The sequence below is a fragment of the Corylus avellana genome, chromosome 11, assembly GCF_965113065.1.
Source record: "Corylus avellana chromosome 11, dhCorAvel1.hap1.2, whole genome shotgun sequence".
In the NCBI taxonomy this organism is placed as follows: domain Eukaryota; kingdom Viridiplantae; phylum Streptophyta; class Magnoliopsida; order Fagales; family Betulaceae; genus Corylus; species Corylus avellana.
In genome coordinates this window covers 13,165,185-13,193,099 of record NC_142500.1, presented here as the reverse complement: position 1 = coordinate 13,193,099, position 27,915 = coordinate 13,165,185, and the positions used below count along the sequence as shown (strand labels likewise).

Sequence of the window (27,915 nt, the reverse complement as noted above, 5' to 3'; positions counted from 1 at the left end):
CGCGTCTTCATCCGTTTACAATGGAAAAGAATGATATTTATAAGCTAATTTTAGGGTTTTAGTGCTGCCAAGTCGGCAGAGTGCGCTCGATCGCACTTGTGCAACATGTATGTTGCTGCGCAGGGCGCGAGTGCGCTCGATCACACTAAATGTGCGCTCGAGCGTACTTCCAATCGGAATTAGCCTACTCTTGTGAAACATGACTTTGTATATCTTTGAGTTAGCTTTCCAATGACACCAAGATCACCTCAATCTGACTTATACAACTCAGGATATGGGATTTTTAGTGGGACTCGTCGAGTGCGAATCATCGCTCGTTCCCAATTTGCTACCAATGCTCCATGAAGTGTCATAAGCCCCAGAATTAATGGACTGAGGTGCAAATATCACCTTAAAGCTGCATTTTCCTCTTAACGACCTGCAAACCACTAAAACACCAAAACTAACCAAAACATCAAAAAATAATAAAGCTAAAGGCTTAGCAAATACAAATTAAGGGGTCCAAATATGCAATATTTGGCACTCATCAGATGAAAAAGAGGAAATCACATTTGGCCAAGAAGAGCTACTCCAAAGAGCAAGAGCCAGATTACACCCCAAGAAAATATGGGTCAAGGTCTCAAGCGGACCTTTACTGAAGGGGCACACCCACGCGTTACAATCATCAGAGACAACAAACCTTCCAATATTAGCCCTAGAAGGAAGCAAATCCCAAGCAATCTTCCAAAGAAGATGCTTCAAACGAGCTTGAAGCTTGAGGCCCCAAAGAGCCTGCCAATTTGCCGGAGAGAGAGGAAAAGTTCTGCTAGCTGAAGTCAAAGAGACTTTACGAACAGATTTCACAGAGAAAAGACCAGAAGGAGAGGGCGCCCAAGTCCATTTATCTGCTGAGCTAACCTGAGGAATATGAACGCTGAGGATGCTTGAAACTGTAGAGGGAGAGAAAAGATCTCTCAAAAGATCCACATTCCAAGAACGCTCACCCGGGAGCATAAGATCAGCCACAAAAAAATCTGGAAGCTCCGTAAGAAGAGCATTCGGCCTGGGCTTAAATTTGGTTGGGAGAGAATCCAAGGAGAACTTCAAATAGGGATATTCACACCAGTAGAGATAGACCAACAAGCTCCCTTCTCCACCACCTTCCTATTTTTCAGCAACCCTTTCCAAATCCAAGAAGAAACAGGATTATAAGGAGCCTCCAAAAAAGAAAAACCCTACTGCAAATACTTTCCCTTACGGGCATCAACCCAAAGAAGAGGTTCATTTGAGGTCAACTTCCAACCAAGCCGAGCCAACAAGGAGATATTAAGAAATTTCATAGAGTTAATACCTAGCCCACCCAAGCTCTTAGGCTGGCAGATGCTATCCCAAGAAAGAAAAGAGAGATTGTGCCTTTTTTCTTTAGGGAAACCCCACCAGAATTTTCTCAAAACCGTGTCAATCTCAAAGCAAAGAGACTTAGGAATAAGAAAGAGAGACATAAAGTATGTTGGGATGGCATTTAGCACTGATTTCAACAGAGTGGTTCTTGCAGCCTGAGAAAGGAGCCTAGCTTTCCAACCCGTCACCTTGGCAAAAATCCTATCCTTGAGCTCAGAAAAAGAGTCCTTATTCCGAGAAATAAATAAAGGAATCCCCAAATACTTGGCACGAGTTGGAATAGGAGCCAACTTAAGAACACTACTAACAGAAGCCTTGACAGCAGGCTTACAATTCTTACTAAAGAAAATAGCAGACTTGGTTTGATTAATACATTGTTCAGACCAGAGGGAATACAAAGAAATGCACTTGAGAATAACATTAGCTTCAGCCATATTACACTACAGGAAAATTAGTCTTTAGCAACGACCCCGAGTCGTTGCTAAAGGCCCACATGTTGTCGCTGATGGTCATCAGCGACGACTACAGTCGTCACTCCTAGTCGTTGCAAGTAATCTGTCATTAAAGACTAAACAGCGATGACATGCAATGTCGTCGCTGTTGATAATTATCAGCGGCGACAAATGTCGTCGCTAATAACTATCAAAGTTTGTAGCTGAAAATGCCTCTGAAAGTAGATGGGGTCGCTGATGTGTGCGTCATCAGCGACGACATTGTCGTCGCTGAAGACGCACACATCAGTGACTACAAATGTCGCCGCTGATGACACATATCATGTAAGCGAATATTCTGATGTTCAACATCACTCGCTGAAAATCAATTGTCTTCTAAAATAAAAAATCTGCAATCAGATGGTGGGGGTGAATACATGTCAAACCAATTCCAAAATTTTCTGTCTACTCATGGCATTTTTCATCGTCGCTCATGTCCCCACACGCCACAACAAAATGACATCTCAGAAAGAAAACATCGCCATATAGTAGAAACTGGTCTCACACTGTTAGCCCAATCGTATCTCAACTCTAAATTCTGGGTTGATGCATTTAACACAGCAGTGTATTTAATTAGCTGGTTACCTACCCCCGTTTTACAAAATATGTCTCCCTATACCAAACTCCTCAACGTGGAACTCGATTATTCCATCTTGAAGGTATTTGGTTGTTCATGCTTCCCTTTGCTTCGACCATACAATGCTCATAAATTATTACTTAGAAGCAAAAAATGCATATTTGTGGGTTATAGTGCCAACCATCGTGGGTATCGTTGCTTAGACCCTACTACCAATCGTGTCTACATAACCCGCAATGTTGTGTTTGATGAGACCTCATTTCCAGCGAAAGATACGGTCCCATGCTCCTCCGACCAGGTATGTGCACCTCCCAAATCCTTATATCCTTTTATTCAAAATATTGAACCCACATTAGTTCCTCACCAAAGACATGTGTTAGGAGAAAATACAACATCTGGACCCTCACCTTCTCTTGTAGGTCCCTCCACTTGTGCTACTATTCCATTGGAACCGGTGAGTAACACAAATGTGTCCACACACATTGGTTCCTTGTCTTCTATACACCATGTGACTATCTCTGCAGATGTGGACAATAGGGCTGATGACTCACAGCCAGCTGCTTCTGCTGAGTCTCCCAATTCTCCAAGACTTGCTGCTCCTACTGCCCCTGCCACAGCACATGCTAACTCCCAGCTCAACCCCACTGTGGACGTGCCCAACTCTAGCATGCCTTTCATTCCTACAGATGATCCATCTGGCAGCACTACATCTGTCCCATCTTCCATTGTTACTCGCTCCAGAACTAGGAATCTACGACCACGGCAATTTCCAGACTATCATATCTACTACTCGTCCAAGTATCCTCCCAAGTGTTTCACTGCTCCCACCCTCCCATCGAAGCCCACATGTTTTTCTCAAGCAATGAAGCATCAGGAATGGAGAGCAGCAACGGGAGCTGAATTTGACGCTCTCCTTGCCAACCACACTTGGGTCCTATGTCCTCGACCCAAAGACAAAAATGTCATTCGTAATAAATGGGTCTATAAAATCAAACAACATTCTGATGGCAGTATAGAACGTTTCAAAGCCCGATTAGTCGCCAAAGGATTTGATCAACAAGGTGGCATTGACTATTTTGAGACTTTTAGCCCGGTCCTTAAGATCCCTACACTTCGCCTTGTGCTTGCTCTTGCTGTGCACAATGATTGGCCAGTTCGACAGTTAGATATCTCAAATGCCTTCCTCCATGGTGTATTGGATGAAGAAGTGTTCATGGAACAACCACAGGGGTTCGTTGATTCAACCCATCCTGACTATGTTTGTTGTTTGAAGAAAGCTATCTATGGTCTCAAACAAGCCCCAAGAGCTTGGTTCACCCGTCTCTCTCATGCTCTCACTACCTTGGGCGTTCTTGAATCCTCAGTTGATCACTCCTTATTTGTCTTTCACAAAGGTTCTATTTTCTAGTGTATGTCGATGACATTCTTATTACAGGAACAGGTGAACATCTCATTCTCAAGCTCATTAATCACCTCAAGCATGATTTTTCACTCAAGGATCTTGGCCCCCTTGCCTTTTTCCTTGGCATTCATGCTGCTCGGACAGCCACGGACTTCACTTAAATCAGTCTAAATACATTGCAGACTTACTCCATCGCACACGCATGCTAGGTGCGAAGCCTGCAACTACTCCCTTGAGTTCATGTCAGAAACTTAGTAAGTCCAGTGGTGATCCTCTACCTGATGCAACTGAGTATCGCCATGTTGTTGGGGCTCTCCAATATTGCACCTTAACAAGGCCCGAAATTGCTTATGCTGTGAACCAACTCTGTCAATTCATGCACTCTCCAACCACCCTCCATTGGACTGCAGCCAAACGCGTACTGCGATATTTAAAAGGGACGATGGACCATGGTCTCTACTTTACAAAAGGAGCATTGCATCTTCAAGCCTTTTGTGATTCTGATTGGGCTGGCAATCCTGATGACCGGCGATCCACCAGTGGGTTTGGGGTTTTCTTTGGTCCATGCCTCGTCTCTTGGAGTGCCAAGAAGCAACATGTTGTCTCTCGCTCAAGTACCGAAGCTGAATATCGAGCCATGGCAGTTGCTACTGCTGATCTTTATTGGCTTCGCATGTTACTCAAAGATTTACGAGTTGTCCTTCCTATGCCACCCACACTATGGTGCGACAATATTGGTGCACTTGCCCTTGCATCCAATCCTATCTTCCATGCTCGTACGAAACATATTGAAATTGACTACCACTTTGTACTAGAAAATGTGGTGACCAAAGATATTTCTATTCGCTACATTGTCACAGTTGATCAAATCGCAGATATCTTTACAAAAGCTCTTGGGTCGGCTCGCTTTGCGCTCTTACGGGACAAGCTTTGTGTGGTGTCCCCACCCATGCGCTTGAAAGGGGGTGTAAGTGAATATTCTGATGCTCAGCACAATCACACGTCTCCTAGCACTACACAAGGAAACTCTAATCTGCATGTAACTACAAATGGAAGATCTCCCTGCTCGACAGCAAGGCACTTGCTGCACACATTTCATAAAGATATTACAAAAGGAAACTCTATGCTGTCATCTTGCTTAACAGTGCATCAATGCATACTCACTAAGGAAGTCAAAGACAGCAAGGATTATACGAAAAAGGAATAACATTCACACCTGCATGGAAATATATTAATCATGACATATATGGGGTAATTGTGTATTCAATGCAATCCCAAGAATCATGGAAAATCCCTTGTATAGTTACAATCATATATGTATATAACATGAGCGTGTATCACCAAAGATATATAAAAGAAAAATATCTTTCTCCCATCTGTTTGAATTCATTTTCATATCAGCGACAACAAATGTCGTCGTTGATGACTCACACATCAGCGACGACATTTGTCGTCGCTAATGATGCACATATCAGCAACAACATTTAGCATACATTAGCGACGACAAATGTCGTCGCTGATAACACACACATTAGTGACGACATTTTTGTCGTCGCTAATGACCCACACATCAGTGTTGCTGATGATCGTCGTCGTCAACATCAAATACTTTTCTTTTTGGCCGATTAATATTTTAAATTGTTTGGTATAAATGATCTAAACATAACAATATGTTAAAGCTTACTTAAGAACTCTTTCTAATTAAATATGTTAAAAAGTCTAAAACAGAGTTAATTACAAGTGAAGAAGTCTAAAAAATGGCCTAAAAAAACTACATAATTGTTAAGTTTTTAAGCAAGGGCCAAAGAAGGCTTACATCAACAACAATGTTCATTGAGAAATTAAACTTCATATGTAGCTAAGCAGCAAAAAAAGGATTACAAAGAATGCTTTCTGATGTAAAAACTGATAACTTGTACGACTCATCAATACCATATGTAACTGCACGGAGAAGAAGAGCATATATTAGACAAGAAAACTCACTTAAAAACTACAAGTGTGTCGAATATAATAACCACATAGTTGGACAAATAGTTGCTACTCAAACATGAAAAAACGTAATAGAAAAAGAATATTGTCCATCATGTATCACAGCATAGAGGAATTTCATACCATATTTGATATAGTAAATCAAGGCAAGGCAAAGCAACAGGTTCCCAACCAAACATTGAAGAAATTGCGGCGCTTGAGACTTGGGACAATGAAAAGCCATATGAACAGGCTGCTAACGTTGAAGTTCCAATGATGACACGTCTGATACGATACTATGCTGGTATGTATATCAATTCATCTTCTAATTTATAGATTCTGTCTATTTTTACGAGATTTTTAAGATTTCTATATACAAAATTTCAGATTGGGCAGATAAGATTCATGGTCTCACAGCTCCAGCTGATGGACCATACCATGTGGAAACCTTGCATGAACCTATTGGTGTTGTGGGTCAGATTATTACCTGGAATTTTCCTCTTCTCATGTTTGCTTGGAAGATCGGTCCTGCATTAGCATGTGGCAACACTATTGTTCTTAAAACATCAGAGCTGACACCTTTGTCTACTCTCTTTGCAGCAAATCTATTGCACGAGGTAAATCATGGTGAAACTTTATTGTCTTCTTTTAAGATGGTCTCTCATGAAAGTTGTTTCATTCGCCAAATTTCATGAATAAAATATGTATGTGGCCTGGACCCTGAAAAATCCCGATGCTTTACCAAGTGGTCATATCCTGAATAAAATATACCAAGTGGTCATATCCTTGTACCTAGTTAATGTCTACCCAAAATAGCCCATATTGTGGGTGTCCCAACCCCAAAGATAAAGGAAAATAACATCCAAAATCTTAATTTTGCAAGACCTCTAATACCAACATCTCCTATAAAGCCAAGATTTTGGATCAACCTAATATGATTGAATTGAGCAGCAGAATTTGGGACAATGTGTATAGTAAAGAACTTATCAACCAGGCAGTGAATTCAAGGTACATCATAACAATTTGAATCAATAATGAAGAACAAGATTTATTTGAATGGAAAAAATCTTTCCCTACATGGCACCTTAAGAAAAACCAAATCAAATATATAAAATGTGAAGACATAAAAACAGTTTATAGTGAAATATTCCAAAAACAGAGCAACATATAAGATGTGAGTAAAATTATATTAGGAGGCATTGGTACAAAGCGTAAAATTATTACTTTTTCTTGAGTGTCCAAAGCGTATTGGCAAGACATCATATACACTCTTTCTCTCATATACTTCTCTTTTTTCACTTATTCTATTTATGTTAACATATTATGTATATCTTTAATTTGATGGAACAAAATCATAATATATCATGCAATAGGAAAGATGGATCTTTTTGCTTGCCACTAACACAAACATCACCAGTCTCAAGTATTATATGAGGCTTTATTAACTTTAATGAAAGGGCTCATTCATCAACCAACAAATAAAAAATGAAGGCATCATATCAAGCTATGATCCCAGACATATCATACGCACCAAGGTTCACTTTTAATGAAGATAAATTAAATTATCATATGTTTTACCATCACAACCCAATATCTAAGAAAAGTTAACCATCCCATAATGTACGACTACATGCCCTCAACGCCCTTAACGAACCAAAGTTTATAAGTGCTCTAACTTTCCAAAAGAAACATTGGAATTTTCTGCAAATTGCAAATGCATTTTTTTTTCCCATTTTTTCGGTGAATAAGCACAACTTTTATGACCAAACAAAAACATTACAATCAACTCTCCTGTAAAAGCTGGACCACAGTTGCTACAACAGCAACTCCACAAACACCAAACAACATTTCTGCACAGAAACTACAACAATAGCCGATAAACACCAGCTACCAGAACCAACTAAAAGAGCAACCAGCTCCTAAAACAGAAAAACCAAAACATACATCGAACTGCCATTCCTAAGCGCCTAAAACAAAGCAACAGAAAACACCAAAAAATACAAATTGTCATTCCTAAGCTATACAAGAAGAGTAGCAAGCGCATTCCCATTGCAACAAAGATCACACGGAAATTGTCAAGCCAAATTTTCTTCTGTCCATAATTTGACTTCCCAAACAAATTGCTTAACAATACGTTCCTAGTTTCACATTCCTAACTTTTTTTTAGATAATTAATAAACCAATCTCAATAAAAGAACACAATCCTTACTAACATCCATTTGCAGTCATTGCTGATGGAAAAATAGAATTTTCTAGTTTGCACATTACAATTACCTAAAAGGAGAAACAAGCAACTGGAGTTAATAGATACTTTAACACATCGACCAAGGAAATCAATAAAATTCTAAACTGTCTAATATATAAGGGGGAAATTGGCTACTGCACTTGTTTTTCAACACATCGACCAAGGAAATTAAGACTCAACTAAAATCAAACTTCCATCCGAAAATCAATCATCCAAATTCCATCAAAGTAGTAAAGAAATCACAAAATGAGCAAAATTCTTACCCATTTTCATGTCTCTTTAAAGATTCCAATCAAAATGAGCAATATTCAGACCTTGTGTTCCTATAACATATAGAAAAGAAAACAAAGATGTCATCAGTAAAAAATTAGTTGTTCAGGTTCAATTAAAGCATAACGAAACATATCTATCACACAACCATTTTACCTAAAACATGTGACATTAGGAGATCAAATTGGCGCTTTGATTCTTGTCTAATTTCCTCTATTTGTTCATCCCTTTTTCTATCTTTTTCCACTAACTCATTTTGCACTTCCTCTATTTATTCATCTCTTTTTTCTATCTTTTTCCACCAACTCATTTTGCAGTTCCTCTATTTTTCTATTTGTTTCCTCCAACTCAAGGTTGAGTTGGGTGCCATATACTTGCGAAGAAGAGGATGGAGTAGGTATGACAAATTTTCCCATCCCTCTAACATGGCTAGAACGTTTCCCACCAAGAGCTTGTGTAAATATTTCCTCTTCATCTACTTGTACCTCTTTGTCAGCCAACTTCTTTACCATCAAATTCTTCAAAAGCAACCAAAATCGATAGGATAGCCGTATAACAATGTGAGACAAGATATTAACAGAGAGCAGAAATTTCAACTACTTACATATTGTTCTTCACACTACGGAGTCACAAATTTTCCGTCTTTATTTGTGTGAGAGATCTTATAAAAGTCAATTACATTGGGCTCTTCTTCATCCTCTCCTGCCTACACATAATAGACATATAATGTAATAGTATAAAATTGTTACCTCACTATGGCGATGATTAAGAAAAGATCTAGAGCCAGATGTGTGATTGGTCTTCAACTCCGATCTATTCTTCTTATTATGTGTGGACTTGTCCTGTGACAATTTTTTACTAAATTATTACAAAATTATACTCCTTTAGATTTATTGTCAATTTAGTTTAAAAATATTTACCTTCCAGTCTTTGTTTTCAAATGACTCGCATATCTTAAGCCACACGGGTTGTGAGATAAGCTTTGGAACTTTTGTCTTTACGATTGTTGAGTCTTTATCACCACCGAATTTAAGAAAATGACGGTGAAATCCACGACGAAGTGTTTTATAACTATTTGATAAAGCCAACTCAATAGATCCAATGTGGTTAGCCAGATTCTCGTCTAAAGTCCACTCAGCCTATATATTATAAATAACAATAGTCTTAGCATTTTATATTATATGTAGTAAATAACATAACTTCAAACATTATAACTCACCAAAACACGAGCTCTTAACCATTGCCGCTCACTTGGTGGGCCACGAGTCCAAGAACTATGTTAGAGCTCGGCGTGTTCACGAACGACATGTGTCACCCTCCTACTTAAATAACTTGCATTTTTTCCTACAGGTCCTCTTGCCTTGGGAGGGATTGTTATCTCAACAGGACGACCATTCTTAAAAAGCTAATTGAACTTAGTGGATTTATTCGGACCGCTTTTCTTCTTGTTGGACATAACAGCTGTGAGACAAAATATGAAACATAGTTAGTATTTTTAATGAAGTAGTTTGTTCATAGTCTATACAATAACATAGACAAAATATGTGCACTTACAAGATGCATTGGAGGGTCCCTCAGTCATCGTCTGACATGGTGTTGCATCAATTTCAAGAGGCACTTGTGATTCTAAACTTGCATTCTCAACTTCATCATTGAGATGCAATGGTGTAGAACGAGCCACGGACACGCGCGATCTTCCTTGATTCATGATCTTCATTGCGTACAACTGATTCCACAATAAAAACAATTAATAAGAAAATATGAAAATACAAACATATATAATAATTGAAAGATTGGTAATTAACGAGACAAACAAATATGTAGCCCATATCATCTTACCATAGAATAAATATTCATTTACAATAATATTCAACACATATCATTGTCAAAGTCTGTATCAGAGTTGCAAGATAACTCCTCTTCATAAGCGAAGTCATCATTGAGGAACATGCTTTCATCATCAAGGTCTTGTTCATCATCAGAGCTTGTTTCGTGTCCCTCATTAGAGAAGTCATCATTGAGGAACATGCTTTCATCAAGGTGCACATATACTTCATCAATAGCTATTGGTTCCACATCTTCTCTACGTAACGGAGTTGAGTCTACATTGTTTCCTTGTTGCACAAGTGCATTACCCTCAACCAATTCATCATCTTCTTCCTCGTCACCAATGCCTTTGTCATCTTCTTCAATCTCTCCTTCTAAAACAGTTGGAACATTGATTATGTTTCTATTGGTCACTTTTTGCACTACTTGCCAATTAACACCCAATTTGAGATCTTTCAAGTAAAATACTTGTGAAGCTTGGCATGCTAGGATAAATGGGTCAGATGCATGCCATGTATGAGATGTATTCACACTCGTAAAGTGCTCATCTATTTGTATTCTCGTTTTATGCCCAATGTCCCACCAATCGCACTCAAATAGATATACGCGATTTCGACCATAACATAATGCCAAAATGTTTTTCAACTCACCATAGAGTTCAATATCCTTCATGTTATACTCACCTTGAACAACTATACCACTGTTTTGGGTACATAGAATTCGTTCATAATCTTTTATATGGAATCTAACCCCATTCGCAATACAACCTTTGTACATTACAACTTGATGATCCGGTCCGGATGCAAGATCATATAATTGTTTGGACACATTTTCTGCATTAGGCCCACATATACGATGTCGAAACCATGTTTCGAACTCGGCTTCATGCTTATGTTGGATGTCCACAGTGCCTTCTCCTTCAATCTTGTCATAGTGTTCACTACATAAGGAATACATAAGTATTCCTCTATATTCTCAAGTAATCATAATTAAAAAAAAAAAAAAAAAAAAAACACTATAAATCACACACTTACCGAATGTACGAAGTGATTTCGTCACAATTGTTAAGCACATACCATCGAGCCCTTGTGAGAACCTTATCTTCAAGTGTTACAAATTTTGCTCCTCCTAAAGGACGAACTCGTTGAGAGAACACAGAAAAGTCTTAACTCCTTCCCACCAGCCGCACATCACTATTCCGTTCTTCACGATTCCATTTTGTCTCAATCTCATTGAGATACATAGAGCAAAATGTCAAACATTCAAATGATAAATATCCCTCGGCAATGGACCCTTCCGGATGTGCTCTATTTCGCACACATTTCTTACATTTACCAAACGTTCTTTCCATTGGATACATCCAACGATATTGTACTAGTCCCGCAAGCTCAACTTCTCGTAGTAAATGAACAGCTAGAAGTACCATTATATCAAAAAAAGCCGGTGGAAATATCTTTTCCAACTTGCATAAAATCACAGGAATGTCATCCTTCATTCGACGCACGACATCTAATCTCAATGTTCGTGCACATAATTTCGTAAAAAAAGAACTAAACCCAGTCACTGTTGTACGTATTTCAATCGATAAATATGGACGAATTGCAACAGGAAGTAAGCGTTGCAAGAAGACATGACAATCATGGCTTTTCATTCCTGAAATCGTACCTTCTTTAACATTCACACACCGACTAATATTAGATGCATACCCATCAGGGAACTTTACACCTTTCAACCAATCTAAGAAAGTTGTCTTCTCAGCTTTTGATAAAGTGTAATTTGCATGTGGCATTGATGTAAATGTACTATTTTGTTGTAAGTGCAAATCTTTGCGTATTTCCATCACACAAATCATGTCGTGCCTTCAAAGTGTCCTTTGTTTTTCCTTTAATATTCAACAGTGTACCTAAGAGACTATCACATATGTTCTTCTCAATATGCATGACATCCAAATTGTGTCTCAGTTTCAATGTTGACCAATAAGGCAAATTAAAAAAAATATTCTTCTTCGTCCAATTCAACTCACACTCTTCACGTGTTCTCTTTTTTTTTTTTCGTCTCATCTTTTCCCAACGGCAAAGTTGGTACATTCTCTAGTTGTTGTAACAATTGATCTCCAGATAATTCATTAGGTGCCATTCTATGCTCTTCAGTACCGTCAAAGAGATTTTTTTGTGTGCCATATATGCCCCTGAGGTAAGAACCGACGATGAGCCATGTAGCATGACTTACCTCCAAACTTCAACCTTTTGGACGCTGTATCCTTGTTACATACTGGACACGCCAGGTGTCCCTTAATCGACCACCCAGACAAGTTTCCATATGCAGGACAATCATTTATAGTCCATAATAATGCTACATGCAACTTAAAGTTTTCCTACGTTGACGAGTCATATGTAAGAATGCCTTCATTCCATAATTCTTGCAAATCATCCACCAATGGTTGCAAATACACATCAATTTCATTTCCAGGTGCCTTAGGTCCAGGAATAAGTAAGAACATCATCAAATATGGATCTTTTCTACACCTCCACGGAGGTAAATTATACGGCACAAGTATTACTGGCCACATGCTATATGATGTACTCATATTACCAAATAGGTTAAAACCATCGCTTGATAAACCAAGTCGCACATTGCGGGAATCATTAGCAAATTGAACATGTTCTTTATCAAACTCTTTCCACAGTATTGAATCTGCTGGATGTCTTAGATTTCCATCATCTCGACGCCCATCTTTGTGCCACCTCATATCTTTGGCAATATCTTTCAACAAAAACAATCATTGCAACCTCGGTTTTATTGGAAAATACCGTAAGACCTTATGAGGAATTTTCTTACCTGTACCTTTGACATTTGCCCATCTTGACGTATTGCAGGTTGGACATTTTTCTTTATCTGCATGTTCCTTTCGGAAAAGCACACAAGAATTCTTGCATGCATGTATCTTCTCATAACTTAAACCCAAGCCTCGTCTCAATCGTTTTGCTTCATAATACGATCTTGGTAATGTGTCCCCATCTGGGAGAGCCCTCTTTATCAAGTCAATCACCATATCAAACGCCTTGTTACTCATATTGCAAAAAAATTTTATATGAAGTAGATTCGTAGAGAAAGCAAGTGTTGAAAATTTCTTACAGCCTAGATAAAGTTCACGTCGAGCATCTTCCAACAGTTGGTCAAAATTTTTCAATTCATAACCATTGGTTGTTGGACCTAGAGTAGTAGATGATTCACCTGTATTACCATCTGGAGATCTACCCATACGGATATCATTTAACATTTCTTCAACATCATCGATATCCTCCGCACTTGCATTCTCATCATCATGATCGACATGCAAATTTGTACGAAATGGATCTTCTTCCCCATGAAATACTTACTGGGTGTAATTCATATCAATTCCGTTAATGAACAAATCATTCTCCATCTCGTCTATAGGCTTATAATAACGATTCGCACACTTGCGACATGGACACCTAATCCTATTAAGCTTATCCACGTGACCACATGCCATACTAACAAATTGTTCAACACCTTTTGAATACTTCTCACCAAATCTATGAGTTTCCTGCATCCAAGTCTTATCCATCTCGATGTTTGTTCAAATATAGTCTTCATAGCAGTTTATAAAGCAAGCTACAACGGGACCGAGCGAATAAAGATCAAATTAGTATTAGTTTTTAATAAAGCTATGTTTCAAATTCTACCGTATCATTGAAAACCTAAGCCTTTACTAACATGAGTTATCCAATTGTCTTAACACATATCACTTAAAAACTAATAAATCATAGATAACATAAAAGTAGTGGGTCTCAAACACACGGTCTCAAACATAACTTAAAAGTATCACTACACAAATAGTTATGTTTTTAAATGGTAAATTACAAACAAAAATTTCAAATGTACTTACAGGATTCGAGAAAATTTATGCGTTGTAAACCAATGGATGATATCAACAAGACTTAATCTTTATATTCTTGATTTTTAGATATTATGATAAGGGAGCCATCATAATATCTAAATAGTCCATAACTATTTGATGATTTTAAACACTAGATAGTTGATGTCAAATATCTAGTGTTTAAAATCCTATAATGATTTTTTTTTTTTTTTTTTTTTGGTTTTTGCACTAAATGATCAATTTAATTAATGGTTTTGAATGCAGATTTATTTCATGGAGAAATGCACAATTATCTTTATATTTAGGATGCTATAGCAAGTCCTTTTGTGTTCCTTGAGTTGTTTAAAGGGATTTTAACTAAAAATGTATAAGTTTTCCAATTATCTTTATAGTTAGCATTTTACCCATTAACAGTCACTATATATCCTCAAAGATGGTGTAGTAAAGCTTTCAACAGTTTATGTTCCAATTTATGTACAAGTCCTTTACACACTATAATGATACTTTTAGTCTATAATTCTACTTGTAAAGAAGTTACATGTTTGTCCAGAAATTATGTATACATAAGTAATAAATTGTTTTATTATTTCCAAAAAAATGTCAAGGTATTTACTCTGGATGTTCCTTAGACAACATATATTCATTGTATTGGAAACTTTTATGTGGTGAGCCACTTGCAAAGGTGGTTCACAAATTGCTTGAATCTGGCTATAGAGAAATATTGTCAACAAAATGGTCAAGTTTCCCATATGAAGCAACAACTTTTATTAGACTAACTAAAGCCAAGTGTGGAATTTATTTATTTCTTTTTCTTTTTCTGAGAATCTTTTACTCCAACATCCCTCTTCAATTCAATATAATCATCCCACTTGTTTCTTCTAAAGCCATATTTTTAGCTTCTTGGCACTATGCTTGTGACAATGGAGCTACTGTTGACAATAGCTTTCTTTTGTTTAAGCTTTTTGCTCCTTAGTTGGGTGGTTTCACTAGATTTCTAGTAGGGCCGGCAATTTTGACACGACCCGCGAATCCGACACGAACACGACACGAAAAAACAAGTATTGGGTTTGGGTTAATCGGGTTCGGGTCGTAATCGGGTCTACCCGATTAAGACCCGGAAATTTCGTGTCTGGCGGGTCGACCCGCCAGACACGATTACTGTGCGAGTCTGGCGGGTCGACCCGCCAAACCCGCATAATATCCGGGTCTGCGGGTCTGGCGGGTTGACCCGCCAGACCCGGTTTTTTTTTTTTTTTTTCCTTTTTTCTGGAATCTGGACCGCCGACCCGGTTTTTTTTTCTTGGTTTTTTTTTCTGGACCCGACAGCAGCTCACGCACGAGTTCCCAGCTCCTTCTCCTTGATTCTAGCTGTGTGTCATCTCCGATTGCATGTATTATTATTGCTTTAGCATTTATTAGGATTTTCTTTTCTTTTTAAATATTCTTCATCTGGGTATTTGCATTGATAAGGATTTGGAATGATTCTTGGGATTTATGTTGATTTTATAATAACTTTCTTCTTTCTCTCTGTAATAAAATTACTGGTGAAATTCTAATGTCTACTAATGAAGAACTCTCTAAGCATTGATGCCATTGTTTGTTTCGGATAGCAAATTTGTGATCTTTAGAAAAATTTTACTGTACTTTACCTTGTCGTTGCTAAAATGAAAATCACTTAAATTATAACTATTCTATTATATTACACATTTTGATAAATGTATTTGCACAATTAAATAAGGGTCTTGGTCTTCTATGGCTCTCATGGAATTCAAAAATATTGAGTCTTGGCCCAGGGTTGGATGCTAAAAAAAATGTCTGAGAATTTGTATCTTTGTTCAAATTAATTTTTTAACACTTTTGTTACATGTGGGACTAAATTATAAGTGGACTATTTTAATAAATGAACTTACTTGTTTTAACTTTTAACTTTTAAGTTTAGGTGAAATTATGAGTTTAGTAATTTATTTTTGAGTACAATTTGTCAATTACGGTCACTTTCCAATTTTTTTTTTTTTTTCTTATCCTTTATTAAAGCCTTTAATCTCTTAGAACTCAATTTTTTGCATTGACTATATTGATGTATTAGTATTATTATTACAATTTTGAATTTTAATTTTTTTTTTTAAAAAAAAATTATAGTTTAGGGTAATCGGGTCGTGTCGGGTCGTGTCTACCCGTTTATACCCGGTTATTTTAAACGGGTAAAACGGGTCGTGTCGGGTTACCCGGTTATTTTTGTGTCATAATCGTGTCAAACCCGATTACCCGTTTAGCTAAACGGGTCGTGTCTGGGTATAGGCTAATCGTGTAACGGGTACCCGCGGGTCATAATCGGGTCATGTATGGGTACCCATTTTGCCACCCCAATTTTCTAGTCCCCGCGCGCGCGCGCGCACACACATATATATATATATATATATATATATATATATATATATATATATTTGGCACACAAATTTATTGTCCTTGGACAGGTAGGGTGGCCCATGAATCAAATCTGAAGAGCCAAAATGGGTGGCTTAAATTGAACAATCTGAAAAAGCAAACAAAAAGTGGTGTTTTAAAAAATAGTATCAATCATTATCATACAAAAAGAGGGTTTTACAATTCCAACATATTATATTTCTCCTACACATTTTGTCTCATCTGCTATTCTGCAAAAGGCTTGATTAAAAATTCATTAAAGGTCAACAGTTTAGCTTATTCAAGTGTATACCCAAAAAAGCACCGATTTTCATCATAAAAAAAAGAGAGAAGAGCAATGATAATAGAAGCAAAAATCATAAAAATCGAAAATATGAAATTACAAGCAAGGAGATTTCGCTGATATTACAAAAATCATAAGAATGTAGAACTTATGTACAAGGAAGACGAAAGCTGAAGAAACCCTAAGCAAAAATCCAGCGGGTATTCTGCCGTGGAGGGAGGCGGAAGCTGCTCTGTTTCTTTAGGGAGGCGGAAGCTGCTCTATGTCACAGTAGAGAATGTGAAAGGTGTTCTTTTATGGCTTCTTTTCAAAATGGTATTTTCATTATTCATTAACCGTTCAAAATGGTATCAAAGAAATGTTGGGTAAAAATGGCAGCCAAAGTCTCTCCCGCGCCCTTCTGAAATTAATAAACGCGCCATAAATTTCATTAAAATTAATTAGCGACGACAATTGTCGTCGCTAACAAGGATTTTAATTTTTTTTTTCTCAAACTAATTAGCGACAACAAACGTCGTCGCTAATAAGAATTTCAATTAGTGACGACTATGTCGTCGCTAATTAGAATTTTGATTTTTTCTTCCATTATTGTCGTCGCTAATTGAAATTCTTATTAGCGACGACGTTTGTCGTCGCTAATGATCTGAAACCCCATCACAAATTTTTTGGCACGCTTGGGAAAAAATATTATTCCGCCATTAGCGACTGCATATCAGCGACGACATCTAGTCGTCGTTGTTTTCACATTTTTTTAATGGAATTATCGACGACAATAAATTGTCGTCGCTGATATTGAGAAATAGCGACGAAAGTCGTCGCTAAAAATATGGTCGCTAAAGACCAATTTTCCTGTAGTGTTAACCTTGGAGAAAATCATGACATCATTTGCAAAAAATAGATGAGAAATTGGATGGCTCATTCTAGCAATTTTAATACCATGGAGAGCACCCAAATTTTCTTCCCTTGATAAAAGCCTCAAAAGGATTTCAGAGCCAAGAATAAAGAGAAAAGGAGACAGAGGGTCCCCTTGCCTCAAACCTCTTGATGGAAAAAATTTACCAAAAGGAGCACCATCAAGAAGAATGAAGAAGTAGGAGGTGGTAATACATTGGCTGATCCAATTAACCCAAGTGGGCTGGAAGCCAAGAAGCTCCATAATTTTCAAAATAAAGCTCCATTCCATAGAGTCAAAGGCCTTTTCCATATCCAATTTCAAAGCCATAAGACCCCCATTCCCTCTTTTCTGTCTCATAGAATGAAAAACTTCATGCGCCAAAATAGAATTATCATAGATAGATCTCCCTTTCAAAAAAGCAGATTGCATGGGAGAGACAATTTTATGAAGAAGAGGTTTAAGCCTATTAGCCAAGATTTTTGAAATGATCTTATAGTTAAAATTGGTAAGACTGATAGGCCTAAATTGATTCACCCTTGAAGGATTATCCACCTTAGGGATGAGAGCAATATTAGTATGATTGAACTCTTTTAGCAAAAAACCTCCTCTGAAAAAAGATTGCACTGAGGCAATAACACTAAGCTTCACAATAGGCCAGTAAGTTTTGTAAAAAAGCCCTGTCATGCCATCAGGACCAAAAGCTTTATTAAGACCAAGATCAGTGATAGCCGAAAAAATCTCCTCTTCAGTAGGAATTACACATAAAGCCATATTATCATCATCAGTTATCACTTTATCCACCAAACCAGCAAGATCATCACCAAAAGATGGGTAAGAAGAAGTAAAACGAGAAAGAAAATGGTCCACCAGCAAAGAACAAATATTCTCCCCACCCATAACACTGACCCCATTATCAAAAAGACAAGAGATGGAGTTGTACCTACGACGGCAAGCAGTAGAGGCACGAAAAAATTTAGTATTAAGGTCTGTACAAGAAAGCCATAACTCCTTGATTTTTGTTTCGACAAAATTTCCTCACGCAGGAGTTGCTCTTGGAGAGCCTTCTAAAGAACCACTTCTCTAGCAGCACTACTAGAGGAGTGAGGAGAGGCTTGAATAACTCCAATTTGGGCCATAAGAGGCTTAATCCGAGTATGAATATGACCAAAATGGAGAGTGTTCCAAGACTTTAAAGCTGATTTTGTTTTCTTCCACTTCCTGCTCAACGAGAAAGCTGGAGAGCCTACCACCTCAACCAACCAAGCTTCCGCTACCACTGAGTGACTAGCCTGATCACGGGTCCAAAAAGCTTCAAAACGAAAAGGCTTGGGAAGATTACGGTAGGTACCAGAGGTAGACAACAAAATGGGGCAGTGATCCGAATTAACTACTAAAAAATGATTAATCAAAGAGTTAGGGAACAAAGACACCCACTCTTGATTAGCCAAGCCACGATCCAATCTTTCTCTGATGTTAGCACTACCAGAATGACAGTTACTCCAAGTAAAATTATTACCAATAAAGCCCAAATTAACAAGAGCATTAGAATGCACAGAATCAACAAAATCCATATGCGAAGTAGTCCCAAAACTACGACCCCCACACTTATCAGCAGAAGACAAAATCGCATTAAAATCTCCCAGCAAAATCCAAGCTCCACCAAAAGAACTTGCCAACGCAAAAAGGTTGGACCAGAGAGCAAAACGATTCTGTACAGTGTGAGGAGGACACAGGAAATTAACCAAGATTGATGAGGAGGATCAGAAACCACCATGCAGGAGATGTGGTGCTGATCAAGACTAACAAGATCCAAAGAAAAGCCTTATTTCCAAGTCACAAAAAGACCTCCGCTTAAGCCAACAGGAGGAACTTCTAACCAAGCAAAGAAACCCAAGCAAGAAAGAGAGTTCCAGAAACATGAAGATAAAACCTTAGTTTTAGACAAGAAGAGAACATCAGGCCTGTGTTGCCTAATCAGGGCTCGTAAGGAAGGAATTGTCGGGGCACAAGCCAACCCCCGGCAATTCCAAGCCAAGATTTTCATTGAGGTGGTGGGGGCTGGATGAAACCAGCCACCCCATCCAAAAGCGAACCACCTGAGGAAGAAACATCCACTTCCTTATCACCCAATTCCCTTCCATCACCAACACCATAGGACAAGCTAGAACCAGTGTTGGGTTTTTTGGTAGGGTGGGGATGAGAACTAGGAATGAAAAAAGAAGGTGAGGCCAATTTGTGGTAAGGGTGAAAATGTTTTTTAGAGAAGATGGCGGGAGGATATTTTGGAGGTTTCAGATGAGTAAGGGAAGGGTGTTTTTCAAAAGGAGGGTCTGCCTTTGTTGTAGAGGGGATAGTTACAAGAGAATTTGAAATGGAAAGAGAAGTCAACAAGGGAGTTGAAACACTAGTAACAATTGGAGAGCTGGTCACTAACGAACTAGTTAGAACAGGGGGGTGGGGCCAGTAGACGTATTGGGATTGGACCACAAGCTATTAGAAAATTGGAGCTGTAGGCTGTTAGCAACATGTGCAAGCATTAATGAGGGGGAGATAGGGTTCAGCTGAAAGTTGACAAGAGGGGACTTTTCCATTAATGCGGAAGTGAGGGAAGGTAAGGGGTTGGTGGTGATGGGATAAGCTAGCTTTGCAAGGGAGGGGACACTTGAACGAGTGGGACTGAGTTGGCTTGAGTCACCAATGCTAAGAACCTGTATTGACTCACCAGAGTCAGGAACCTGAGCTTGAGAATGAATCCCAGACGCTGCTAGAGAAGCTTGGGACCTAGCCGAAGAGTCCTAGAAGCTTCTAGGAGGTAGCAGCAGCTCCACTCAATTAGCATAAGGAGATTTTGCTTTTAGTTTGGGACCAAAAATTCTAGAATGAGGGGGACGAGGGATAACTGGGCATGCAAAAGAAAGATGCCCAAGCCTTCCACACGCATAGCAAAACTCAAATAAACGTTCATAGTGATAAAAAACATGAGCTGGTGGCTTAGGAGGACGTTGTAAAATAAAACCCGATACCAAAGGTTCATCAAGAGGAATAAGAACCCGGATTCTCAAGAAGCTTTTCCTACAAGGCTTCATATTATCCATGTTATCAACTTCAACCAGACCTCCAAGACTATCTGCAATAATCTTAGCATTAGCCACAGTCATTTTATCAAGAGGAAGTCCATGCACCTATACCCAGATAGCTGCCTTCAAAAAACCAATATCATCAAAAGTTTCATCATTTTCCCAACGCTTCAAAAATAAAGGAGATCCATTGATGTTCCAAGGAGACTTGTTGAGAAACCTAGAAAGATCCTCCAGGTCTTCAAAAGTAAAAACCATTTTGTTATCTTCTTTATCCTCAGTGGTAAGAGACTTCACAAACTGCCAAGCTTGCAAAATATTCTTTTTTATAGCAGTCTTGGGCACAGGTTTAAGGGAAATGATCTTCCCAACTAAGGTGAGAGAGGGAGACAGAGGAAGGTTGATGGGATGATCACCCAAGATGGGAGCAGAAGGTTCAGAACAATGGAGAGCATTTGTGTGAGAGATGAGATCATTTATATCCAAGTTAACGGAATCCATGGAGAAAAGACCAGATTAAAGAGAAGCAGGTATAGCAGAGACAGAGCAGAATCAAGAAAACAAGAGGCAAAAGTCAGGGACGAGGATGAACAGAGTTCAGGAGAGCTCTACGAGAGAGCAGAGAGAGAAAAAAACCGGGACAAGTTACATTAACTTCTCCTCAAATGGATGTAGTTTGGGGCGCTAAATTATATTTTTCCCTTATATATTATTTTAATATATTTTGAATTTATACCTTTGCCCCCATCAAACTTTCAGGTTCCGTCCCCGATCAGTGTCATTCCCTTATACATTTTGAGTTTGGCCCAAGGGGGTGGGCCAGCGCCACCCCTAACCTTTGTTTTGGGTTTGGCCCTAGGGGGTGGCCGAACCACCCCCTAGGGCCCTAGGGGTGGCGCTGGGTACCCCCAAGGGCCAGTTGGGGGTGGCCGGCACCACCCCCATGGCTGCAATGGGGTGGCCGGCCACCCCCTATGGGGAAAATGGGGTGGCTAGGTCAGCCCATATTATTAAATAAATTTTTCATTTTTAATTATTTAATTTTATATTTATTTTTTAAAATATAAATAATATTTTATTATTTTCTTTTGAATGGGACACGTGGCGATATTTGGACAGTTGGATGAAATTCGATGGCTGAGATTGACAAAAAAATCGGCTGGCGATTTTGAAGGAATAGCCAGGATCCTAATCCCTCCTATCCCTTGGATTGAGATTCCCGGCAATAGTGGGAAAATTGCCCACCAATTTTCTTTGAAGTCCTGACCATCAATTTTCATCTAATAGTCATTATTCTGCCACGTGTCGCACTTAATATAAAATAATAAAATATTATTATTTTTTTAAAAAATAAATATAAAATTAAATAATAAAAAATAAAAATAATTATTAAAAAATATGGGGTGGCCGAACCACCCCATAGGGGGTGGCTCGCCACCACAGTTTAGCCTTGGGGGTGGCTTTGGCCACCACAGTTCAGCCGAAGCCACCCCCAAGGGCCGGTTGGGGGTGCCCGGAGCCACCCCCTAGGGCCCAGGTGGTGGTTCAGCCACCTCTTAGGCCAAACCCATAAATCGAAGCCACCCCCACCGGCCCTTGGGGGTAGTTAAACTGGGGTGGCCGGCCACCCCATATATTTTTTATTATTTGATTTTATATTTATGTTTTAAAAATAATAATATTTTATTATTTTATATTGAGTGGGACACGCGACGAAATGGAAGCTGTTGGATGAAAATGATTGGCCAGAATTTCAAAAACAATTGGTGGACAATTTTTCCACTATTTCCTGGAATCTTAATCCCTATCTCTCCCCTTATTTTCACTGCTGCAGCTGCTCCCCCGAGCTGGAGGGGAAAGCTGACATCACAATCAATATACGAAATCCTGATACTTGTTTTGAGTTTTGTTGTATATATATATATATATATAACAGAACTAACTTATCTACCAAAAAACAAAAACACTCGTTTTTGTTTATTTAGAATTTTGGCACACACTACATTTTAGCTACTACATTGATGTTTGATACCCTCCATGAAAAACAGTCTTCACTCCACCTCGTATCTCCATTCCTCAATGTTCAGTTGTTCACCTACATATAGAAACGGAAAAAAATAATAATAATAATAATATATATAGAGCTCTATATATGTGCAGCATGTCTTTCTAAGAAATTATCATCCACAAAGAAGAAAGAAATTGGTTACCAGCTCCATTCCATGGGGTTGCCCCTAGTCCTGGAGGTTCTATTTGGCGTAGCCACCTTCTCTTTGAACACTGAAATTGTCCTTTCCTTCACATTATCCACGAAGCTGAAATAAGCTTCCCTCCATTTCTTCTTCAACATCATCACACCAAGAACTCCCCATAATCCACTCACGTATCCTGCAGACATACAGATGTAAAGCCATTCTATTTTGGATTCGTTTCCTGCTCCTTCATTGTCAGCTTCAGGCGGCGGCGGCGGGTCGGCGCTCGCACACTTGGGTAGCGGGAAGCCACAGAGTTGAGGGTTGCCAATGTAACTGGAAGGATCAAAGGTCTGCAGCTGATAGCCTGATGGAATTTGTCCTGACAGGTTGTTGTAGGACACGTTCAAATGGCTTAGAGAAGTTAGCGCAGACATGGTTTGTGGAATTGTGCCAGAGAGCTGGTTTCTTGAAAAGTCCAGAGACTCCAATGACCTTATGTTGCCAATCATGTCAGGGGTTTTCCCTGTCAAATGGTTGTGGGACAAGTTCAATCCGTGTAGTCCTGTCAGGCTTGTTAACTCCTCCGGGATGATTCCGACCAGTTTATTATGGGAAAGATCCATGTTGATTAGGTATTTGAGCGTCTTGGTGTACTCGAGCTGTTTCCCTTTCATGAACTGAACCATGTTTTCGCCATAAGTAGTTGACCATTTATACAGACCAATGTCACTCATTGCTGTATACCCAGAAGTCATGCCCCTCAAATTGCCAAAACAGACAGGGATTGTTCCTGGTAGATTGTTGTCTGCAAGGTCAAGCACCCGAAGCTCAATAAGGTGACATATTTCTAAAGGAATAGTCCCATCAAACTTATTTGATCGCAGGCGAAGAATTTCAAGGCCCGACATGCTCTCTCCAATCCATCTGGGAATGTTTCCAGATAATCGATTTTCACCGCCATCGAAAATAACCATGCTTGTACAATTGCGTAGAGACGACGGCAGCTCTCCATGAAGACTGTTGTTGCTCAAATGCAAAGACTGCAGTGATGTTGCATTTCCAATTGAGGCTGGGATGACCCCAGAAAACTTGTTGGCTGAAAAGTCTAGAACAACCAAGATCTGGAAATCGCTCCAACAATCTGGGATGTCACCAGATAGCATGTTTTTGGAGAGATCAAGAACTCGCAGGGTATTTACTCTGCACAATGAGTCTGGGATAGAACCGGTTATTTGATTGCCAGAGAGAAGTAAGTTGTCCAGTGTGGGCGTCATGGTGCCAATATCTTCTGGAATTCGACCAGAAATTAAGTTGTTAGTGAGATCCAACCTATTTAGAATAGAAGGAAAAGTTGGCAAGGGGCCTTCAAATTTGTTGGAGCTCAAGTACAGATTCATGTAGAAAGAATCTGGTTTGGAAAATGTTGGCAGTTTGCCCCTGATCTGGTTTAAGGATAGGTCCAAATAGGAAAAGTTGAGGTTTGGAAGCCACTGCGGCAGAACATCGGCGATGCTTGTGTTGGAGAGATACAAGGTAATGACTCTTTTCTGCATCCGGAGCCAAGGTGGAAATTGAGGCCCAATATTGCAAGATCTCATGTTTATGTAATTGACTTGAAATGGGGGCAACCAGTCAGATTTTATTCTCAAAGCCAAAGAGTTGACACCAATGTCAAATTCTTCTAATCTTGAGAGGTTGGCAAGGTGGGCTTCTGTCATGGTTCCTTGCAAGAAATTGGTGTTCATGAGAAATTTCTCAAGCAGCGAAAGTTGCCCAAATGATTCTGGAACTGTTCCATTCAGATGATTACGAGAAAAATCCAACATTCTCAACTTTGTCAATGCCCCATATGATGCTGGAATGGGACCAAAGAATGAGTTGTTGGCAAGATCTAGGATTTTTAGGTTCGAAAATTGTGAAAACCATTCAGGCAAAGGACTTCTAACTCTGTTCCATCTCAAACTCAGTTTCTCTAGACTGCTCCCTATGCACCCAGATGCATCTTTAGAAGGCTCTGCTATTGTTTCGTTTAATCTGTTCATGGTTAAATCTAACACTTCCAAGCTACAAAGATTCCACAAAGAACTTGGTATGCCTCCCTCTAATGAATTAAACGACAGGTCTAGGACTACAAGAGAACTGAGATTCCCCAAACCATTTGGAATTTCGCCTGTCAAATTATTATTGCCAAGATTGAGATGCACAAGGCTTTCCAGGCTACTCAACCACGGAGGAATTGTAAAACCAAAGACATTGGCTGAAAGATCAAGGACTTTCAGCGCACGCATGTGCTTGATATTATCAGGAATAGGACCTTGGAGTGCGTTTACACTAATGTCAAAGTGTTGAAGAAGCGTGGAATTGACATAATCATGGAACATATTAACATGATGATCACCATCACCAAGTCCACACGATGACAAACGTAAATCAGCCAAAAGGGTAAGCTTGTTGAGTACCTGAACAATGTCAGAGGCGTTCTGGAGGTTCATCCAGCTCATGTCAAGGATTTCCAGAGATGAAAGACGGGAAAGCCATTGGAGGTTCCTGGCAGATAGCTGAAACTCATATTCGCTTGCACCACTGCTAAGATCAAGAGCATGCAGCCCAGACAGATCACCAAGTTCATCAGGAACCAACCCTTTAAACCGCGCATTCGAAAGATTAAGATATCTCAATCTTTGCATTGAGCCAAAGAAAGTGGGAATTTGGCTTCCCATGAAATCGTTCCAGCTCAAATCCAGGTACTCCAAATATTTCAACTCCAGCAAAGAAGGGTCGACAGCATTGGCTTTCAACTGGTCGGAAAGTTCAAGGATGTATCCAAACAAATCTGGATAGACAGGGTTTCGGAGGTCAAGCATGACAACATTTCCAGTGCTGTTGTTGCAGCTAACTCCTTCCCATTTGCAGCAGTCTTTGCCCGTCCACGAAGTGAGCCGACTGAGGTTGCCGGAGAGGCTGTCTTTGAACTGCAGAAGCGCTAATCTTTCTGCTTCTATGCAGGTTGCACAGCAGCAGAAGTTTGAGATTTGTAGGAGAAAAGGAATTACAGCGGCAAGAACAGTATAGGAGTAGGAGTAGTAGCGCCCCATGTTCAAAGTTGCTGTCATCAATGGCTGAATCAATGTATATGTATCCCATGATTATAATGAGAGTGGCCTAATTAACTCGCTTTTGATTTTGTAAGTCAGTCAACTGATTTTGGAAGTGGGTTGCTATAAAATATAAATATTTTTTTATCCTTGCTTGAAACGCATTCAAAATGTCTGCTGATGCGCCACTTTCTAGAGGAATATGTTTGTGTGTATATATATATATTTTATTTCATGAACAGTTTCTAATTTTAATATGTATTAGGCTAAAACCGACCGTCAATAAAAGTTAAAAAATTTGGTGAAAAAATCTCGCTGGACTATCAATTGAAGGAGAATGCAAAGCAAAAGTTTACACGGCCTTAGTTCGAACAAGATTGCAACTTGTCCCAATATAGAAATTTTTTCGCGTGTTTGCTCGAGACACTTTGCAATTATTTTAATAAAACCTAATTTTATCATTTTTCTTTTAGGGTTGTGTCTGTAACTTATATTTAAACACAATAAAGATGGTTTGGCCGCCCGTTTTATAAATAAGAAATAACACTCTTAAAATAAATTTTTTTTCCTATTATATATATAAGAATGTATGCACATTCAACTTCTCATTATATCAGTTTATATGATTTTGGATTTGATATAAACAAGTTGAAGGCTGAGCGGGATTAGTTGAGGGTGCATGACAAAATTTGAAGGAAATTGTTGCGTGTTTATCGTATCCAAAGGTTAAAACATTTAGGCCAAGTGGGTTGACTGGTTGAGGCTAGTTGATGGGCAGGTCAAGGTCAATTATGGCAGCCATAGGATGGCAAAACGTCGATTCTCGTCTCTGGAAGGATACACAGAAGAAGGGAACCGCATGATGATAGAAGCTTTGGAGTTATATATATGGAAAAAAGGAATTTGGAGTTATATGGAAAAATGAAGGCAAAAGTTGGGTTGAAAGAAGGCAAAAGTTGGGTTGAAATTTAATGAACCAAAACGTCAAAGACGAGTCTTGTCAATCCCTCAGGAATTGAAGTTTTTTTTTTTTTTTTTTTAGGGTTAAATACCAAATACTCCCTGGAGTTTGGTAATTTTATTTTTACTTTCTGGGATTTCATTTTTATCACAGGACCTTTCTGTGGTTTTGATAAATGACCAAGTTAGTCCATCCGTTAGTTGACCGTTAGGACTGACACGTGGACCAATCAGATACTGACACGTGGCACATATTTAATTTTTTAATTTTTTTTTTAAATTAAAAAAAAAAAAAATTGGGGGCCATTTGAGCCACCCCCTTTGGCCATGGCCACCCCCATCCGGCCAGATGGGGGTGGCCAAGCCACCCCAAAATTTCAATTTTTTTTCTTTTTTTTAAATACATTTTTTTTTAAAAAAAAAAAAAAATTTTAAAATTAAATATGTGCCACGTGTCAACATATGATTGGTCCACGTGTCAGTCCTAACGGATGGACTAACTTGGTCCTTTATCAAAACCCTAGGGGTGTCCTGTGATAAAAATGAAACCCTATGGGGTAAAAATAAAGTTACCAAACCCGAGAGGAGTATTTGGTATTTAACCCTTTTTTTTATTAGAGCCCTACGGTCCAGGAGTTCTACAAACCATGCATTTTACATCCTTCAATCAGCACGTGACACCTCAGTCATTTAAGAAAAATGCAAAAGATTAAAATGAGAATAAAAGTACCAGATCAAAGTGAGAAAAGCCCAACAAAGAACTGGGTATCCCAAAAAATTGGTTGGTCGCTGGATGGACTGGATGGCCGCTGAAGAAGAGAGAAGAAGAAATAAAAAATCCAGTGTATTGTGTTTCTTCTTGAGTTTATGCATTTTTTGTTTTGTTTTTGTTGATGTGTCAGCTTTTGATTAAGTGCCGTAAATG

General features: G+C 38.9%; 1 protein-coding gene and 2 pseudogenes across 2 annotated transcripts; all 3 read right to left on the bottom strand.

The window, feature by feature from the left end:
• Positions 1-492: 492 nt before the first annotated feature.
• On the bottom strand, positions 493-21,241 carry LOC148583119 (uncharacterized; annotated as a pseudogene).
• LOC148583120 (uncharacterized) lies at positions 7,633-9,641 on the bottom strand (annotated as a pseudogene).
• Positions 21,242-22,772: 1,531 nt separating the features above from the next.
• LOC132164995 (receptor-like protein EIX2) lies at positions 22,773-26,144 on the bottom strand. Of its 2 annotated transcripts, XM_059575509.2 has the most exons (2): positions 22,951-26,144; positions 22,773-22,835 (listed from the first exon to the last, which is right to left on the bottom strand). In XM_059575509.2, exons 1-2 carry the CDS (start codon positions 26,046-26,048, stop codon positions 22,832-22,834), a joined length of 3,102 nt encoding a protein of 1,033 aa, XP_059431492.2. In that variant the 5' UTR covers positions 26,049-26,144; the 3' UTR covers positions 22,773-22,831. The 2 variants fall into 2 exon arrangements, with proteins under 2 accessions (XP_059431492.2, XP_088368065.1); XM_088511939.1 differs by lacking the exon at positions 22,773-22,835 and having other exon boundaries at positions 22,947-26,144.
• Positions 26,145-27,915: the final 1,771 nt, after the last annotated feature.

What these genes read in the sequence shown, in the direction of transcription:
- LOC132164995 (XM_059575509.2), bottom strand. Translation starts at nt 26,048, where the DNA reads ATGACAGCAACTTTGAACATGGGGCGCTACTACTCCTACTCCTATACT.